This window comes from Neovison vison, chromosome 3, assembly GCF_020171115.1.
Source record: "Neovison vison isolate M4711 chromosome 3, ASM_NN_V1, whole genome shotgun sequence".
NCBI lineage: Eukaryota > Metazoa > Chordata > Mammalia > Carnivora > Mustelidae > Neogale > Neogale vison.
The window spans coordinates 202,043,192-202,063,408 of record NC_058093.1 but is presented as its reverse complement, the minus strand read 5'-3'; the positions used below and the strand labels follow the sequence as shown (position 1 = coordinate 202,063,408).

The following is a 20,217-nucleotide window of genomic DNA, read 5'->3' as shown; positions in this document are numbered from 1 at the left end:
TCTGCACCGGGCCCTGCCCCTGGCTGGCTGAGCCGTGTGGCCGCCATCCGCCAACCTTTCCCACCCCAGGGGCAGACAGGCCAAGGGCTGGACGGCTGCTAGGACCCTTGTGGGCTTTGCACATGAAAAAGGCCACGAAGAGGAAAGTTCCTCTGGGGTTACAGCACCCCACCGTAGAATTTCTCTCGGACACACAAGCATACATTTTGATGGTGGAGAGAAGGCACATCCAACTCTGGGTGCCGACTCACTGCAGGCACAGTCAGGACTGGCACAGGCAGGACTCAGATGTTGTCCTGGCGAAGAGCCCCCGACAGGGTCTTGGAGACGCTCTGTCACCAAGGCACCTGCTGGAGTCCTGTGAAAATTCTGCCTTTTGGCAGCTCCTGCCCCTCCTGGGGGCTCCTCCCCCGCCCCCTGCCAGCTCCCAAGGTGCCACTGGCCAGCTGGACTCAGTAGCCTTCCTTGAGGGATGCAGAGCCAAGGCCTCCCCCGGTCGGGTCTGACGCCCACCCCCACGCCGGACTCCCCGCTTTGCCTGCAGCTGCTCACGATGGGCTGGGCAGAGCCTGGGTCTGGTTTTCACGATGCTTCTCCTTCTGATGGAGAAAGCTCCTGGGAAGGCACTTCCTGCGAATAGTTTAGCAAAGAAGCAGAGTCTGCTTTCTCTCCCAGGCTGGGAGCCCGGAGAGCAAGCTTGGTAGAAAAGCCCCTGCTGAGGGGCCACCTGAGGGAGGCTGCCTGGGAGCTGACAGCCGGTAGAGTAATGCACGTGGCTTCGCCCACAGTGCTGTTCCTTTTTTTTTTTTTTTTTTTTAAATCAGAAGCTTTTATGGGCTGGTCTGGACGTCTGAGTTCTTTAGAAAGTCCAATAGTTTGGGAATCTGGGATCACTGGGCTCAGCTTCTTGCCCACAACAATTCTGTAGGGCTGAGCCAGCTTCCCTGTACCAGCCCTGCCCTGGGAGCCCCCAGATTGGACCCCTTCTTCAAGCTCACAAACACATGGGGTGTCAGGTTAGCAAAGCGGCGGGGTTGGGTCAGTGGCTGGCACTGAGCTCCTGCCCCTGAGCCCCCAGCGCCCTAAACGCAACAGGGTCCCCAGCTGGCAGGAGCCCCACACAGCCCCAGGAGGAAGGGCCTTGTCTGGCGAGGCAATAGGGGTCTGCTCCCTGCCCAGCGGACATGAAGGATGGGCTCAGGGAAGCCCCACCGGAGAGAACCTGCGAGGCCACGGCCAGGGGGTACACGGTGGCTAGATCCCTCCAGCCTGGAGCAGCTCCAGGGAGGGCCCAGGATGGTGGGACGTGGCTCTCCGCATGCCCTGGGCCAGGATCTGGAGAGGCAGACCGACTAGGTCCTCTGTAGACGCAGGCAGAGCTCGGCTGTGCACAGCGCACGGTCGGGAGCCAGAAGGCGCCCAAGGGCCAAGGGCCAAGGCCCCCTGCTGTCATATGGATGCAGCCCAGAGCAAAGCGCAGCTGGAGTTCCGGAGGACAGAGGAGACAGCAGCAGGCGGGGCCTCCGTGGTGCCCGCCTCTGCCGCCCCGCCCCAGCCCCTCCCCAGCAGCCATCTTCTGAGCTCCTGGGGTGCAGGCCTCCCAGGGCCAAGTGTCCCCTGCTGCCCGCTGTCCCCAGCGGCACCCCGCGGCCCGCCTGCCCTCCAGTCTGTGCGCCACCCACTCCAGGCGAGACCGCGGCGCGCGCCTCCCCCTGCCCCGCGCCAGGCACCATCTGCTAACCTTGTGTTCTCATTTCAGAGCCCGGCCAGAGCATGCCTTTCGCCCCCACGAGTACACGCATGCTTGCTGCCCCTCATGGCCTGAGACTAATTCTGTCTGTTTTCTTTCCTCCCGCCATGTCACCTGGGTCCCACCCCGTTTTAACACACCACCCGCTTCAGGAGTGCTCTCAGAGTAGCGGCTCTGAGGGGGCCTTCCTGGAGCGGCCTGAGCACCCCCACCTGACCCAGCATAGTTCCAGGCTGTTCAGTATCCCCGAAGTAGCCGAGGAGGGAGAGCACCTGGAGGTCTTGCACAAGCAGGGCTTAGGGTACTCGGCCAGGGCCCGGGCCCCACCGGCCTCTCGGCTCCCAGCCAAGCCCAGGGGCCCAGGGGGCGGCCCCCATGCGGAGGACTTCGCTCTGGAAGACAGAGGCTGCTGGTCCAGCCGCGCGGCCAGCAGGAGCCCGGACAGTGGCCTGGACTGTGGGAGTGAGGAGGAGGAGCTACGTCTTAGCTTCAGGAGCTCGGCCAAGTGCAGCCCGGGCCCTGGGCACTGCCCCCATAGGAGAAGCCTGAGGCCGCTGCTGGCCCGGCGGCGGACGCTGACCCGGCAGAGCAGCATCGAGGAGGACTTTGGGGAGCAAGTGGACCCCAGCGCCGTCCTCAGGAACCATGATGCCCACCCGAGCCCAGAGAGATCCGCCCCCAGGAAGTATGGCCGGGAGGAGCCCCTGGGGCACCAGGGCCTGCGGGATGTCTGGAAGAAAAGCATAAACATGCCTGACAGTAGGGCCACTGCCCCAGAGTCACCTCCCCGGGTGACAGCAGGCCCTGTGGTGTGTGAAGTCAATTTCCTTCTCACATCTGCTTGCCAAACCAATCCATTTTCATTTTTTTCCCTGATTTTTTTCTGTTGGTGTCCATCCCTGGGGAGCGTCTCTGCTGGCTGTCTTTCATTTCCATGCATTTTGATTTCAGTGCCATTGCTTCCCAATCTTTGACCATGCTGACGACCCCTTTCCTTTGCTTTAGAATACTGACCCCCACCCCACAGAATCAGCGACGATTATGGCTGCTTTAATTAAAGGACAACTGAATCTAAATTTTAATTAAGGGTTAGCTGAACTACGATGATCCAAAAGTTTGGCAACATGTGTTTTTTTCCAAATGAACCCTCGGGGACGTTCACGACTGCCAGCTGCACTGTCGAGGGTGTTTTCTGATTGTGGCCATGGGTTTGGATCTTCATCCATAACTGGGAAAAAAAAAAAACACAAAAAACGAATGAGGAACAATTATCAAAGGTCCATTTTTATATGTTGTTTCCAAAGTGGCTTTTGTTTTGTTTTGTTTTTCCTTCCCCTTTCTTTCCGGGGAAAGTTTTCAGAATGGGTTTTCCATCTTCAGCTCTAGACGCATACCTCTGCCTTGTGTTCCAGGCTTGTTGGCAGGTTAAAAGTAGGGGGTCCATCCAAGGCATCATTCATCTCTATATTGTGTGCCCTTTCCAAAACATTTGCTCCTGTCATGCTGAACTTTTCCATGAAAACACAGGCGAGCCGCCGCCGGGCACGCCAGGCCTGGGGTCTGAGCCTGCCCAGTCGTGTTCTGTGCACACAAGGGTGCCGATCTGAGCCCACTGAGTCACCCACCATCCGTGGCCCACATCCTGTCCTCTACCTGCGACAAACCGTCTAACTACTGGGCCTCCCCAACCACTGTTCGTTCCCTGTGCCCTCAAGAGCTTCCCGACTCCCAACTGCTTCCCAGTGAGCCAGAGGTTTCGCTATGATTCTCTCGTATGATTCTGACCTCTAGTGCAAATTAGAGGCAAACCCGTCCAAAAAGGAGAACCATCCAAGGCAGCCCTGAAAAGTCATTGGTGTCTTCGGATTAGGGCCAAGATGTTGCCGTGAGTTTCAGAGCTGGGAACGCACAGAAACTTCTGTCCGAGTTTCCGGTAACCTCACACACAGCCGTGTCCAGGTGGGGTGTTTGGAAGCGCAGCTAACCGTCCCCCCAAACACGTCTGTGAGCGCTGCAGGGGCAGGCTGTCCTGAGACTAGCTGAGGGCCGGACGCGGTCCGAGGGGCCGGACCTGGGACGAGCTGGGTTGGAGCCACTCTCACTCTGGTTCCAAGACCTTGGCTTCGGCAGCGGGAGCCGCAGAGAAGAGTGCCTCCCGAGGAGTCCCTTCTTGCCCCCGCTCCCCTCCGTGTGTTGAGAAACGGCTCTGGTGCGGAAGACAGGCTGGCTGGGGAGAGCAGCCTTTTCTCTCCTCCAGGTTATTCAGCTAACCTTTCAGTTAAAAGCTAAGTTTAGTTGCCTTTAGAGCTTCTGCTTCTGAGTTGATTTAATTTGGCTGACTTAATTCTTTTGTTCCCCAAGGCTGGCAGGACTTATGACTGTGCTGTTGTTGTGTCTTCAGATTTTAGGAAACCCGATGTCTGCAGGACGGGCGGACAGGGTGGATCACGTGGGCCGAAGGTTCTCCCATGGCAGTGCTGGTCCTCAGCGGTCCCGGCCAATGATGGTCCCATCCATCGGTTAGTGGGCCTGACACCTTGCTCTCTCTTGGGATCCCAGAGCACATGGCCGCTCTGTCCGTGATGGGGACATGTTTGCAAACTCAGTAGGAGTAGCATTTCTAATCACGTACAGAAAACTCTCTGTTACTTCTGGCAAAAAGAAGGCAGAAAGAGGCATAAGAGAAATGAAACCTATTTATAAGAGTTCTCAAATATCATATTGGCTTTTAACGTCACTCTTCTCCCTACCAATTTGTTTTCTTTCCTGGAGAGGCCAAACCACATGAGGCCTGGAAAGATTGCAGTGTGAGGCCTCTCACGTCCCAGCTTGTGCTCTCGTGAGAGGTTCACGGCCAAAGAAGTAGGAGCTGCAGCTCAACTCCAAATACCTAAATAAACCCAAGTAACGGAGAGTTCTCTATGTGCATAAAGCATCCCGGCAGCCGGAGATGGGGAGCCCCACGAGGCCTGATGTGGCCTCCAGAGTGTGGGCCGCCCTCGGGCATGTGCTCTCCTCCGCGCTCGGGAGCCCTTCCCCGGCCCCCTGAGCCCATTCCCTTCATTCCTTTTTGGGATTGAGCTGCTAGTGCTGAGAGCTGTCACTTTAAACCCCATAACTGATCCCACGCGGAAGGGGGCAGTGGTTGGAGGTCAGAAGGGGTGGCTTCAACTGTTCGTTCCACTGGAATGAATCGTGGCAAAAACGATTCCAAAAAGTATTTGCACAAGGTAATGGAACTTGGGATATCAGCGCAGAGAAACTGGCGTTTTGTGGGAGTGTGCGTGCATGTGAACGCAGGCGGGGAGAGCCGTGAAGGGAGCCAGTGAGGGAGTGGGCGCAGCGGAGCCTGACCCAGGGCTGGGGGGCAGCTCAGGGGCCTCCGGACACCGGCACACAGCTGACATTCAGGGGACAGTCGCCTCCTTTCACATCAACTAACAGGACGGACGGACGTGATGACGCAAAACAGATCCTCTAAAATACTTTCCTTCTTCCAGACTTTTCCTCCCTTTTGAGTCCAAACAACAGGGGAAGAGTTTTCTCTTCCACCTCTATGGTTTTAGAACGTTTTTACTGATTAGTAGAAGTGTCATAGAATACTCAAGACCCTAAAAAAAAAAAAAAAGTTATTTCAGTTTACTGAAAAATAACAAGGAACGCAGCACAGTCCCGCTGATGGACGCCGGTCACGCCTATTCCACATCAGCGGGCAGCTTACGTCACACAGCCTGGGTAGTCTCGGGGGCTCTGGACCCGGTGCCACGGTGCCCCCACGTTCACGTGATCTGTGTGTCACCACCCCCCCCCCGGTGACAGCGACTGAGCCTAACTGGGTGATCCTGGTGTAGCAGGTGCACGGCTCGTGGGGGCCTGGCCATCTCCAGAAGCGAGGTGGAGCGGGGCTGCTGTGCGGGCCAGGACCCAGTCATCTCTGCTGCGGAAGGGGGTTTCTGGGGCTTCACTGGACTGTCGTTGTCATGCGGCGAGACCACAGCCTGGCGCATGGCGGGAGCTGCGGCTGTGCTCACCGGGGAGCGTTGGAGGCAAGGGGCTGGGGCTCTGCAGAGGCTCCGTTCCCGGGCTCCTGGGAATGGCTGCGGGAGGGACTGCAAATGGCCCGGTGGGTGTGGAGGCAAAGGGGAGACATGGGCGCCTTCTGGTCCTCCCTGCTGACCCTACTCTGGAGCCCCTGACGGCCCTTTGAATACGTGTGTCTTACCATAAAGAAATCGAAAGTTTGCACACATGTTTTCATCTTAGTAAAACAGTAGCTAAATTAGCATTAGCAGAAAGAGAATAATGCTAACATTTTAACAAAAAAAAAAAAAAAAAGACTCTTAATATAACTCAAAAAAAGTGCCAAATAAATCCGGCATGGATTTGGTTTAATTGGACCCGATTTCTCATCATGTAGTGATGCAAGAAAGCACATACAAACACGATTAATATCAAAGGCTTTGATTCATACACAGAAGCGCCTGAGTTTCAAAGGACAGAAGTGAAGCGTGCTCAGCAGAGCGCAGTGACCCCTGGAAATGACCAGGGGTGTGCCAGCTGACTTTGAGCCCCGCGTTCTGATTTAGTTCCATTTTTCTTGTGCAAATATCAATGATTGTTTTAGGAACCTGCTCCATTCCAGAAGCATTCTTTTTTTTTTTTTCCCCCAGAGGAACCTAATTCTGTAGACCATATATTTCCTAAATATATTTTTATTTATCATTATTTGAGAAAGAGAGAGAGAGAGAGAGGCAGCGCATGAGCAGGAGGGGCAGAGGGACAGGCAGAGAGAATCTTAAGCAGACTCCACGCCCAGCACAGAGCTCAGCGCGGGTCTCAAGCTCACGACCCTGAGGTCACGACTGGCGCTAAAATCGAGAGTCAGATACGTAACCAACTGAACCACTCAGGTGCCCCCCGAATATATTTTTAAGAAGCAACGCATCGCAATTGAATAAAAATATCCTAAATTTTCATGTTCTCTGGGTGTCCTAATTAAGGAAACAGATTTTAAAAGACTTAGAAAAAGTATGTGGGTCCAGATGTAGTGAATTCGGGACCCTACGGTCAGCACGAGGAGGGCCTCCCAATGCTGACCCGTGACTCGCAGGAGGAAGGAGCTGGGAATGGTTTCTCGCCGGACCGTGGCTGGTCTTTGCTCCACTCAGGAGGATCCCATTCTGACCAGGGAGCCCTTCGGCTCAGGTCATGATCCCAGAGTCTTGGGATCGAGCCTCGCATCCTGCTCCCTGCTCAGCGGGGAGCTTGCTTCTCCCTTTGCCGCTCCCCCTGCTTGTGCTCTCTCTGACAAATAAATAAAATCTTAAAAAGCAAAAAACCCCACAATTTTTAGAAGCAGGGTGGTAGGTGGAGTTTTGTGAAGAATGCATTTGTTGCCACTGAAGTGTTGAGGCTCAGTGAGGACCCCAGACTTCCACTCAGGTGGGAATGCCTTTCGGTGACTGGGGTGGGGGGCCGTCCCGCTGGCTCCGCTCCGCAGTGGATGGCCTGTCCGCGCTGGATTTCCTGACCGCGCTGGATTTCCTGACCGCTGCTGCTTTTCCCGCCCATCCATGTCAATCTGTATCGCACCCAGAGATGTACAGACAGACGTTCCAGTGCTGCCATTGGGCCATCTTCTAAACCGCGCTTCCTACAACAGCACAGGTCTCTAAGTCGGGGAGTCACCTAGCCCTCTGCCTTTGTCCCCCCCTGCTCCCAGACGAGTACAGCGAGCAGGACCGCCTTTCTCCAGACTTCTACGAAGAGTCAGAGACCGACCCAGGTGCCGAAGAGCTCCCGGCCCGGATCTTTGTGGCGCTTTTTGACTATGACCCCCTCACCATGTCCCCGAATCCAGATGCTGCCGAAGAAGAGCTTCCCTTTAAGGAAGGACAGATCATCAAGGTGGGCGCTGGGCAGGGTGGGGGGCAGGGAAGGACGTGCTGTAGCCCCTGAGCTCATCCCCAGGGCGGGCCTGTTCTGTCGCGTCAGATAGTCAGCCGCAGGACCAGCAGAGAGAAGGCTTGTGAGTCAGAAGCAGGAACCCCGGAGAGAGCCTGGTGCTCGGCCTCCCGGGGGAAACCTGCGGCTACGGACGGGACACCGCTAGGGGGAAACTCTAAAAGTCCTCTCCAGGGGGTGAGGTTTCCTCACACAAGCAAAGTGGAGCCGAACCCCGACCTGTGCCCCCTGCCGGGTGATGGGACCAGCGGGTTGTCCAGACCCGGGGGCGGAAGCCGGTTCCCCGGTGTGGCCGCAGGTCTGCAGGGCACGTGTCGGGGACGACGGGCTCTTCCCGCACATTCTGACAACGCATGGGAGACCCGGCACTCACCCTGCCTCGGCCTCTCGCCCCGGCTCCAGGTCTATGGTGACAAAGACGCGGACGGCTTCTACCGCGGGGAGACCTGTGCCCGGCTCGGCCTTATCCCTTGTAATATGGTCTCAGAAATCCAAGCCGACGATGAGGAGATGATGGACCAGCTTCTGAGACAAGGCTTCCTGCCTCTGAACACGCCTGTGGAGAAAATAGGTAAGAGACCACCCCCGGGTCGCCCCTGCCCCTGCTGGCGGGGCTGTTCCGGCCTCCTCTGGCCTCCCTGGCCTCCCCTGCCTCCCCCAGCCACGCCACCAGCCGGGAGCAGGAGGCGGTGTGGACAGGGTCCGGTCTGTGCCATTGCAAGGGAATCTGAAAACGAACCTGCACTGCAAACTGGGTTATAACAGTCTTGCCTGCTTTGGGGACATTTACACGCCCAAATATTTACGAAAACTCAGATGATTTTCTAATGAAAGAGGAAGTACAGCGTTGCTTACTAAAGGTCTGTCCCACCCGAAAATAGACTGCTTGCTTTCTGGCTGTTTCTGCATGTCGTGTCTCCTAAAACGTGTGCATTTATACCGTGACCCCCACGGTGCTGGTGTCAGGAAGCGAAGCCTCTGGGAGAAGCTGACATCGTGACTGTGGAGCTCTCAGAGGGGCGTCAGGGCCCTCGCAAAAGAGGCCCCACGGGTGTCCCTCGCCCCCTGTACCCTGCAAGGACAGGTGGGAAGACACCACCCATGAACCAGGACGCGGATCCTCCCAGACCCGACTCTGCGGCGCCCTAGTCTCGGACTCCCAGCCCCTGGGCCTGTGAGGCATGGCTGTGCGCCGTGTTCGGGCAGCAGGAACAGACCAGAACATCGGGGTCAGGGGGCTCACTGTGGGACGCGCCCTGGGCTCACACCTGGACCCCATCCTCTCCGTGGGGGATGGGCCGTGAGCGTCTGCCCGTCCCCAGTGTGGGTCAAAGGTGAGGAGGTCATCGCATGCTTTCCATTCGGGTGGACATTCCTCATCCAAAAGGAAGAAAAGAATGTCCCCCATTGTGTGGCTGGAGGACGCCCTCCTCCGTTTACTTTGACCCAGTTGGCAAGCATCAGTGAGTACACAGCGGAACTATTTTCAGTGAATTTTAGCAGCGTTACAGTTACGGTGTCTAATTTTGCGCACATGTGGGGAAAATCTACATATTTCAGAGGCCTTTGCTTTCTCTACAAAGCTGGAGACAGGAAGATCTGCTTTGTGTCATTCATGTTTTAGGTTTTAATACTTCAAAACATTAGGTTAACGTAGTTGCAAATCAGATTTCAGAGACAAAATGCAGTGGCTCAAAGAATATGCATAATTTTAAGGATAATCAAAAACTCAAGCAGAATGTTTCCACCCTTTGGTATGAATGAACTCACAGTGTGAAGTCAGAGCCCAGGTCTGAGAGCAGAGGCTTCTGGGAATATTCTGCCCGGATCACGTCCCGGAGCCTGAAGCTCTCGGAGCCCGATACCCCCCAACTCCCCTTCCGATGCCACCGGGTCTGGCTCCACTCCCACAGACCCAGTGAGCCCGCCAGGGCTCTGCTAGAAAGCGGTAGCTTGATTCAAGTTACCAAATTGGTTGAATGTCTGTTTTATTGTCTTTTTCTAATTGTGACTTTTGAGGGAACCAGACTGAGGCACTGTGAGCCCTTCTAGCGCTAAGAAGTGTCGCGGTCACCTCAGGCTGAGCCCATGCCCCCCGTGGCTGGGGCAGGACCTGGTGTCCGCCTCGCAGCTGTCTTCCGACACCACATGTGGTGACACAGGAGGAAACGGGGTACGCACTGGAAAAGAAGACAAACTTTTTTCCAAGTCATATGTGACATGAAAATCTACTTAGAAAATCTCAGAGGATCTAGAACACAAGTTCCTAGAACCAAGGAGGGAGCTTAGCAAGGTCAGCAGATACAAAAGCAATTGTTTTTCCAAATGTTAGCGTGAAAAATTTGGAGTTGACATTTGAGACATAATGTTATTTATGATGATGGAACAAAGACATGAGAAGGGAGGGGTTGAATGCAGGTGGGCTCTGTGTGGGGGAGGCCACTCAGCCTGAGGACAGAATCCGGGGATTCTTCTGTCATGGGTGCTGGAATCGGGCAGAGAAAAATGAAGCTTGGGCCGCATCCCTGCCAGACTCACAAAATGAACTCAACAGCGAACAGTCTTAAGTATAAAAACTAAGACCGTGAAACTTCTAGGAGAGGAGCTTCGTGGTGATGAAGCCGAGATGTCTTTGACGCGACACTGAAACCAGGACACGGTGAAACAAGAGACTGACGTCGGGCTCTTGAGCATCGAGTCGTTTCTAAACTGGAGAAACACAGCATGAAGAGAAGGAAGGGCGAGGCTCCGGGCTGGCCACGAGTGTCCGCGGGGGACCCGGACTGGGGGGACCCCGCGCTCGAGGAAAGCCAACGACCAGCGCCAGTGCGGGCCAGAGACCCAAGAGCTCCTTGACCACGGAGGACTCGTGGATGGCGGACGAGCCGACGGAGAGACGCCTACCGGGACCCGTGGTGTGCGGAGAAGCGCCAGGAGAAGCCCCGGCGGCCCCGCCGGGATGACCGCAGCCAGCGTGGGTCGGGTGTGGAACCGGAGCCGCATCCGCTGGGGGCGACCCTGTGGGGCGGGACTGCTCTGTCCGACAGGCGGCGGGTCCGCGGACAGCTGGACGCACAGTGCAGGCTGGCCGCCCCTCCTGAGTCCTCGCCCGGAGGGATGGAGCTTCCGTGCGTGCCCACAGCGGCATGTGTGCTCACAGCGCCCTCACCGCATGCCGCTGAGAGGGGAAACTTAGGCGTCTTGCCCCCGGGGAGCGGGTCGAGTCGCTGCCTTGTCCCCACGGGGGGACGCCCCTCAGGGGTGAAGGCCGCACCGCGACACACAGTCCCACGAGGGGCTGTGATCTCTGATTTCAGAGGACTGCAGCTTCGTCTCGGCCTCCCCGTCAGACGGATGCATCGGGGAAGGGAAGCGTCCTCATTGCTGGGGGTGGGGGGGTGGCGGGCAGAGCAAACCCACGAGAACACGCAGCTCAGGGCGACCGGCCACACGGCCGGGGCTTCGCGGGGCCTGGAGAGGGTGGTGGTCCGGTCCCACTAGTCCCGTGGGCCTTGCCGCCCTGGGGACGAGGGAGCGGGGGCGTCACTCCTTGTGGAGTAACCGTGACGGCTTTCTCCTCCTCGCGGTGTCAACAGAGAGAAGCAGAAGCAGCGGCGGACGCGCAGGGGCGGCGCGGAGGGCGGTGGCTCTGTACGACTATGACCCGAGGGAGAGCTCGCCCAACATCGACGTGGAGGTACGTGCCCGCGTCGCTTCCCCGTGGCTCACGGCCCGTCCCCCGGCCTCTCCCCGCATGGCAGCCCTGGGGCCGTGGGACCCGGCCTCCCTGCTTCTCTGGAGGGGTCTGTATGTGCAGTAACTGGTGTGAGGGGGTAGGGCCAGAGGAGACAGGGAAGGGGCACCGCGGCTTCGCTGCCAGCCTCGTCGCTGCCGCGGTCCAGGGTCCCGTGCGGGAGGCCGGGAGAAGACACCAGCCGACCTCGGCCCTGGGTGACAGCCCGGAGTGTCTTCTGGAAGAGAATTAACATCTGCGGTGTGGGGGCCTGGAGAGAGAGCAGAGCTCTAAGTGCCCCCACCCTCCAGGCAGAAGCTGAGGGACAGGCCCCGTCTCCACACACATGGCCTGGCCGGCGTGGCCCTTGGTGCCCTGGGAGGCAGAAGGGACCCCCTCAGAGCTGACAGGCTAGGTGCTCAGCCTGTGCACCTGCCTTCTCAGACGACAAGCCATGTCCGCATCTGTCCCCCCCGGTTCTCTGGTGCCCCGCGTGCTCCCAGCTCATGGTTCGGGTTCAAAGCAGACTCTGCAAACATTGCCACGTGGACCCAAATCATAAGGGATGTCTGGTGGCCTGAGAGGTCATCCCCCTTCCCTTGTCTTCACATTCAGAGATAAGCCGGCCCGTGATTTTGTCCGTGGCCCTGTGTCTAGGCGGGCGCCTGGCACGTCGTGTACACTTGGTAGACAGAATAATTGAGTAAAGGCTTTTTGCGCCCAGTGTAGGGACATTTATGTGACAGTCCTTATGCTGCAGGGGACCCTTCCCTGAACTTCTGGTGTTTCAAGTTAACTCTTTGAGTCGTTTTATTTTTTTTAAGACTTTATTTGAGAGAGAGAGAGAGAGAGCACGGGCCGGTTGAGGGACAAAGGGAGAAGCAGGCTCCCCACAGAGCAGAGAGCCCGATGCAGGGCTCGATCCCACGACCCTGGGATCACGATGAAGGCAACTGCTCCACTGCCTGAGTGCCCAGGCGTCCCCACTTTGACAAGTTTTAAACGAGAACTGTGGTGGCAGGGGACGTAGCCACTGATGTGAGCTCTGGCTGGGGCGTAGGAAGCCCCAGCTGAGCTGTTCTTCCCCTGCGTCCCCGGGTGCCGTGCACAGAAGCACCGGCTGGCTTCCTACCCTTCCTCCCTGGGTGAGCAGAAGAGCAGGTCAACCCCAAAATGATGAGAAAAAAGAAATACTTAGAGCAATCGTGAGGACCTTTTTAAAGAAAACCAGCTGCTCTGTACCGAAGGTGTCGCTAGCCTGACGTTCTGTCCCCGCAGGCAGAGCTCACGTTCTGCACCGGAGACATCATTACCGTTTTCGGGGAGATCGATGAAGACGGATTTTATTACGTGAGTGTCTGAAACCTCAGGACGTTGCATCTTGTTCATTCTGTGTGTCTGCTTCTGCGTGTGCGTCCTTGCCCCTGAAATGAGGTACGAGCTTCCGACGGCTTTCGGGAAGGTCCCCGTCTCTGGGGCTCGTCTGGTGCAGGAAGGGGGGCTGTGAGCGTCTCCGGTCTCCTTCTCCGAGGGGGGCATGTGCCGTGTCTGCAAGCTGCAGACAGAGGACACGTACTCACATTCTTCCGTCCAAACGTGTCCCAGCTGAACTCTCCGGTTCTTTATAAGGTGTACGTTTGGGGGCAGGAGAAGGAAGGAATACAAACAGGCCATGTTGTTACTTAATCCTCCCCAGCAGAGTGTACAAGTCTGCCCCGACCTTCCTCCCAGCTGACAGCCGTTGGCAGCCGGGACTGGGCTCCGGGCAAGGGCTCCTGACTCCAGGCCTGGGGGCCGGGGGCCGCCTCCTTCCTTTACGCTGCTGACAGTTCTTGAGGAAAAGAGAGAAAGAACGGTGACAGGCTCATCTTCATGCTTCATGGCATGCCCAGGCCCAAGCGCACGGGGCTGCCAAGGAGCTGGCTGGCCGGCCTGGGGGTGCCCGCTGCAGTGGGGCTTGGGGACAGGGCCCCCACCTTGCACCAGGGGCCCCACCTTCCCCGTGACCCCCATCTTCTTCAGTCAGAACAGCTGGGAAACCATCCAGTCCTGCTAAGGCAGGTTTTCCTTCGAGTCAGACGAGTACACAGCCTGCGGGGAACCCGAGTTTGGGATTACGGCAGGTCCGTGTTCAGAGGAGCTGCACTGGCCCCCGTTTCTTTCCAGATGAGAGTACAGGGTCTGTGAGTGATCAGACGTCAGGCTTTCTGTCCTGTCGAGGGTTCGAGGGGGCGGGTGAGGGAGGTGGGAGCCCCTGAGGCTGAGACACAGGCTCGGGCTGGTCCAGGTGACAGAGGGAGGTGGATGGAAGCCGCCTCAGTAGCTCCCAGAGTGCAGGTCGTCAGCTGGGGTGAGGGCGCCATCCAAGAAGATGCCCAGATCCCGCCCCAGGTGATGGGTGCCCTTGGAAACACGGGCACGAGTGAGAGAAGGATGCGTTTTGGAAAATACTGAGCTTGAGGCTGGCAGGAGGGCCTCGGAGCTTCTCCACGATGGGGCGGGATCCATGCCATTGATTCTGGAAGATTCTGATGGCCACGTCGGACACAGCAGCATGTGGTGGAGGGGATCGCCGTGCGGCAGTCTGTGCACTTCTGACGTGGTGTTCGCAAGACAGCACGGGAAGCCCCGAAGAACCAGAGGGGGAGAGTAAACGTGCAGGCGGGTCTGCCCCCCGTGCCGCTCGGGGAGCCCGGAGAGGGGGTGGGTCTGCATGTGTGCGTGCGCGGGATGGTCCCACGGGCCCCGTGAGCTGAACGCGGCGCCACTGGGGCTGTGAGGCTGAGGCTGGCGTTTTCCCACCACACGGTCCCCAGCCCCAAACCCACGACGCCATGGGGCACTCCCCGACGGTGCCGGAGGAGGGTCTGCCTGAGGTCTGGGCCCACGGACGTTGGTGTGTCTGCTTGTGGATGTGACTCTTGACCTTGGATGTGGGAGAAATCCCCAGGGACACGTGCGGTGGTGACCCAGTCACAGTGTGTTGTGCGGCCCCAGGGCACCGTCCCTCCTGCCAGCCGGAAGCGCCATCCGCAGTGAGCACCAGACACTCCCTACCCCTCGTGTCCCCCAGCCCCCGCCTCCTCCCGTCCCCATGAACCTGCTCCGTTACCTGCTTTCGGGGCCTCACACACGAGGACTTACTTCTTTCACCCCTGCCCGACCTCCCAGAGCAGGACGTCGGGGCGCGGGTCCGCCTCTCCTTCCCTCTCCAGGCCCAAGACGACTCCCCGCTGGGTGCGCGCGAGGGGGGCGTCCCCTGTGCACGCGTCAGTGGATGCTCGCACGCTCGGCCCCCGGGAGTAACAGCGATGAGTGTGGTCGGCAGACACGCCCCTCGGTCCTTCTGCCGAGGCTTTCTGGTCCCGGCCCAGGAGTGGAGTTGCTGGGGCAGCTGGTAATTCTGTTCGACTTTCTGAGGATCCGCCCCCAGCAGCCGCCCCGCTTCTCCCAGCCCAGCAGGGGCACGAGGGCTCCGGGTCCCCCCGGTTCTCAGCAGCTCTCTGGTCTGTGGTTTTGTTTCTAAATTGTTGTTGGTTTGTGTCTGGAGTCGCCGTCCTGAGCGGTGTGAGGAGGTGTCTTGTGCTTCTGACCTCCGTTTCCCTGAGGGCTCGTGGTAGCTCACGTGGGGCGTCTTTCCACGTGCTCTCGGCCGTCTGAGTATCTTTTTTGGGGGAAACAGTGGTGCGGGTCGTTTGCCCATCGTTTCCTCGGCGTCTCGTGCTGAGCTCCTGATGTGTTCTGGACACGGGCCCCTTCGTAGATCAGCAGCTGGCGGACGTTCTCCTGTCCACCCCAGGGGTTCCCTCCCTACCTGGTGGCTCCGTCCTAGTCGTGACGGAGAAGGCCACGCGTCTCATGCCGGCCCCAGACTTGTAAGCAGAGCGATGGACTCCCGGGAAGTCCGGGGCCGGCCAGTCTGGGACTTGGTTTTGGACACTGGTGGGGGCGGGTGCAAGCAGGCACTGGGGGACACTGGGGAAGAAGTGACATGGCAGCTGTGACCCGCTGGGTCCAGATGTCTTGTGGATGGTGATCTTAACTGTACCTGTGTAGAGACGTGAGAGAAGGTTCTGGAAGGGAGGAGACGAACCTGAAGCAGAATCACCTCTGAGGAGGTGTCCCCCATATTGTTTGGCTCTTTATAATGAGACTGTGAGCGTGCACAAGACAGACCCGTAGACGTCCCCCAACGCACGCCAGACCACCCGCTGGCCTCGGGAGGGGGTCTGTCCGTGGTCAGTGCGTCTGCTCAAGTGAGGTCTCTAAAAGCTCCCTGGGGACGCTAAGGCCAGCCACGGCCACCGGCCGCCCCACAGGCTGGTCCTGAGGCCTGGTAGCTGGGAGGCACGTGAGCCCCAGGGGCGAAAACCCACGTTGTCATCCAGCCAGGCCAGATGCAGAGCTCAGGGAAGGGACCCTGTCCCCCGAGTGCGTCTCGAGCTCGCGGTTCTGGTCATGGTAGTTTGGGAACACTGACACCCCTCTCTGAGTACTTCCACGTTTGAACCAGGGTAGACCCCCGCAGGCAGCTGGCCCCAGGGCTCCGCTCCCACGGTGAAAGCAAGAAGGAGATGTTGAGAAAATCGAGTAATTCATTCTGCTGTGTTTTTAGGGGGAACTTAATGGGCAGAAAGGCCTTGTACCTTCAAACTTTCTGGAAGAAGTGCCTGACGACGTGGAGGTCTATCTGTCTGACGCTCCGTGCCGCTACTCCCGGGACACGCCGGTGCGCTCCAAGGCAAAACGGGTAAGCGACCGCCCCCGGCGCCTCTGACGCCTGCCCCCGGCCACACTCGCTCCCGCACCCCCTCGCGCGCACACGTCGGCCGCGGGGCCTGGGAGCCCACGCCCTCCCCCCGGGGTTGTGCCTCAGCATCTCACTTTGACTTACTTGTTTCACAAAACCTGCCCCTCTCGACTCTAACCCGTCTGCCTTTCCTCACGAAGGGACTCCCCGTCCCGCCCCGTAGACGCACATCCCGGCTGGGATGAGAGAGGAGGGGACGGCCGGTCCCTCCGCCCCTCGGCCCCGCTAGGGTTTCCGTGCTCTTGGCAGAGACCAGAGGTTGCCTCCGGCGTAGTTGACTAGTGGACGACACCCACGTGTAGTCTCGCATTTTTTTTTTAATCTCATCACTGCCCGTTTTTCTATATTCTATTTTTATATATATATATATTTTTATTTCTTTGCTCATCTGCTTGGAAACAGAAGAAGAGTGTTCATTTCACACCTTAATCAGGCCCCGTAGCCTTCACGTAAGTGAGCAACTGAAGATACCACAGGTAGCGCCCCGCCCGCGGCCCCGGCGGACTCGCGCGGAGGCTTCCCTGTGGGCGCGCACACAAAAGAAATATGTCTCAAAACACGACCAAACAGAACAGAGCCCCTGGGCCTCGGACAGCAGGCTGTTCCTCGGCCTCGGCTGTAAAGCCACCGATGCTGTAGCCCAGTCCTCCTTATTGCTCATGTCCTACTGCCCGCACCATTTCAGACGGTTTCGAAGGCCAACCTTGGGAACATATTTCTTGCGAGGCTCATTGTCTGTTCACGTAGAGAATGTTGCAGCGTCTCCTCGTGACGAACGCTGTGCATTGCATTGTTAGCCGCCCGTGGGGAAAACAAAAGCACAACTAGACACCATGTTTACTCCGGGACACGCTCCTGTGAAAACACAGAGCCCGAGCTGAGGAGGGGGTGCGCTGGGCGCGCGGAGTTGGCTCTGACAGGCCCGCCCCCCTCCCCCCCGCCGCGGGCGTGACCCCCGCGGCCGGGCTGCGGCAAGTCCGAGTCCGTGCGTGTGCCGGGCGGCTCCTCGGGGGCAGCAATGCAATGCTGTGCTCGCTCGGCGGAGAGCCGCAGCGGCCGCGCGGCCTTAGACGGGGCGGACGGTATCTTCAGGTGTGCGTGGGATGCTTTCCTAGGTGTTTTCCATCAGAACTAGACCTTGATTCTAAATCCAAGCAAGCTTGAAGCCCTTGGCTCCCTGCGTGTGCCCGAGGCAGGGCTTGGCATGGAGAGGTGTGGAGGGGCGAGGGGGTGAGGGCCGAGCCCCGGGGCCAGCAAGCCCTCCCCGCTGCCGGGAGGCGCCCGGTGCGCTCTCTGGACACAAGTCCATCTCCGGCCACCGGGGAGTCTCGCGAGCACGCAATAAGGGCCTTTAAGCTTCCTTCGATTGTGATAGAGGTTCATTTTAGTTTTTTTTTCCTTTCAACCGGTGTGTGCCGTCTGCTATGGCGTGACTCACGTCCCCAGGAATGCCCCCGACCAGACCACCCTCCCTGTACCCTGGTCACTCTCAGACCCACAAGCCCCCTTTCAGAACCTTGGCTTTTAAGATTACTGATTACTCAGCCAGTTTCACTGGAACCTAATTTAAGGGAACTTCTGCTCCCCAGCCCCCCACCCCACCCCCACCCCTCCGCTTTGGGTCTTAATTTACAAAGTAAATTACTACCTAGCTTTGTTTTGCCAAAGCTGCGGCCTTCCCCCACCCTGAAGACAAACAGCCGCAGCCCCCGCCTCGCAGGGAGGCTGCGGGGAGGGTGCACACGCTCGTGGCTTCCTTGACCCCTGAAGGACGCCGCGAGCCCCCCTTCCCTTCCCTGGCGGGGGACGGGGCCGTGTGGTGTAAGCGATGTGGTCGGTGCTCATGCACTCACTGTCCCACTGTGCCTACTAGGTTCCTCCTGAGGGTTCAGGTACAACAAGGAGCGCGCCATCCCCCACAGCCCATCTCCATTCGGGGTCACCTCCGTCATCCATGGGTACTGGTAGTCCTGGGAGAGGCAGGGAAATGTCCTCGAAAAAGAAAAAGGGGCTGCTTTCCAAAGGCAAGAAACTGCTGAAAAAGCTGGGTGCGGTGAAATGACCATGCGCTTCCGGACGACCCCCCAGTCCGTGTCGTTCTCTTTAACCCCAAACTAGGGCTTTCAGTGACTCAAGTACTTCCTAAAAACACACTCTTCTCCCCTGACACCAGTAGAGAAATGCTCTTTGCACTACCGTCCACTGTAAGCCACCCGCGAGGACAAAGAGCTGCTGGGGGCCCCTCCCCGCCCGCGAGCCCAGCGCCCGCGCCCTTGCCGGCGGCCTGCCGGGCGGCGGCGTCTCCAAGCCCACGGGGGCCAGTAGCTCTTTGTGGCTCGCTCCCTGCCCCGTGCTGCCGGCCTCTGTGCCCTTGTCATCCGCCCTCAGAGGAATGGTCTCCACCTTGACCCCCTTTCCAAACGCTTGCCTCGCGACGCATCAACTCACTTTAACTCTGGTCTTGAACTTCTAGTTTAACTGCCTTGATGTTCGGCCTTAGAAACGCACCGTGTTCTGTACTGTCTAATAAAAACTACCGTGTCTGCTTCGTACGTGTCGTGCTTTCAGTGCTCCTCCCCCCCAGACACAGGCTCTGAGGTCAGGGGTCCAGGCCGTGCACGTGCACACCCCGGCGTTCCGCCTCTCCCAGCGCGAGCCGGGCAATACCCAGAACACATTTTCTTAACTCAGATCATTCGAGATTAGAAAGGGAGCGAGAGGGTCGCCCCGTTTGGAGAAGTTACTGCTCCTCCAGCCCTGCCGGCCAGCGAGGACGCACTCCTGGCTCCCGGTGTCACACCCCGTGGCCCGAGTCCCACGCCGCACGCACACACCCCGCCACGAGCAGAGCACGGGGAGTGGCCCCCACAAGGCACACATCACGCCCACAGCCCCTCAAGTTCAGTCCGTCCCCCACGGCTCTACACCAGGCAGACTACACCGCGGGCACTTGACCGAGAGACTGACAAGGTCACCGGCAGGCATGTGGGATCGGTTACTATTTTGTAATTCTTGTCCACTTGTAAAGTGTTTTTACTCTTTATACATACTTTTCAGACTGCCTTTCTTTTGTAATTTATGGAAGGTTTATAAATGAATGACCAAGCTTTTCCCATTGTGTCTTCAAAACTCTGTTGTAAACTGTAAGCTTTCAGTCTGTGGTTCATTTATTAAAAGGAAATTAGTCCGCGTGTGGCCCAGTACCGTGTGCGTGTGTGCATGTGTGCACTTAGTGTAAGAAATTTTCTAGAAATAAAATTTGTTATTTTATACAACACCATGTACTCTGTGTCTTTGTTTGAAACCATTTTTATCGGTGCGGCCTTGCGGGATTCCTTTCTCCTTCCTCCCATGTGCAAAAGACAAACTCGGTATCCGTGCTTTTCCTGACCCTCCCTTTTTTCCCTAAAAATGGTTGTGACCAGCGCTCAGGGGGTCACTCACAAACCGCGTCCCCTCACATGGCTGGTGACAGCTGCTCAGGCGAACGGAGCAGCACGGAGGCCTCAAGGGTGAGGTCAAGCTGTGTTTGTCCTGTTCTCCTCTGACACTTTTACTGTTCAGGCGGCACGTACAGAGCAGACTGCGTGGTCTCATCCACCTGTGAGATCTGCACAGCCAATCCCACACGGCCGGGGTGGGAAGGCCAGAGGGCACAGAGTGTCCATCACACAAGATGAATCAACTTTGAAGAACTAAGATAAAAAAAAAAAAAAAAAAGCTAGATCAAATGGAAGGTCTTTAAGAAAAAAATTCCAGTTTAAGAAATACCGACATAAGAAATGAAGGTCCCCACGACAGCGTGAATATGCACTTTGTGCCGCTAATACGTTCAAAGATGGTCAGAGTAGATTTCCTTACACAAACTTTACCACAGTAAGAAAAGAAAAAAAAAAAAGACAATTTCCCAAAAATAAAAAAAGAGTAAAGGTGGCCCGGACTCATGTTTCTCTAAATCTT

General features: G+C 57.6%; 1 protein-coding gene across 6 annotated transcripts in view; it reads left to right on the top strand.

Annotated features, from left to right (window-relative positions):
• Positions 1-19,532, top strand: part of RIMBP2 (RIMS binding protein 2) — a 93,790-nt gene extending 74,258 nt beyond the window's left edge. The window contains exons 15-22 of one of the 6 annotated variants that reach the window (XM_044243548.1): positions 1,903-2,559; positions 4,152-4,269; positions 7,473-7,657; positions 8,117-8,285; positions 11,311-11,411; positions 12,726-12,797; positions 16,063-16,197; positions 18,131-19,532. In XM_044243548.1, the coding sequence (XP_044099483.1) occupies positions 1,903-2,559; positions 4,152-4,269; positions 7,473-7,657; positions 8,117-8,285; positions 11,311-11,411; positions 12,726-12,797; positions 16,063-16,197; positions 18,131-18,319 (1,626 nt within the window). In that variant the 3' untranslated portion in view covers positions 18,320-19,532. Of the gene's footprint in view, positions 1-1,902; positions 2,560-4,151; positions 4,270-7,472; positions 7,658-8,116; positions 8,286-11,310; positions 11,412-12,725; positions 12,798-16,062; positions 16,198-16,659; positions 17,262-18,130 lie in introns of those variants that run through there. The other 5 variants (XM_044243547.1, XM_044243545.1, XM_044243543.1 and 2 more) reach the window with 5 other exon arrangements.
• Positions 19,533-20,217: the final 685 nt, after the last annotated feature.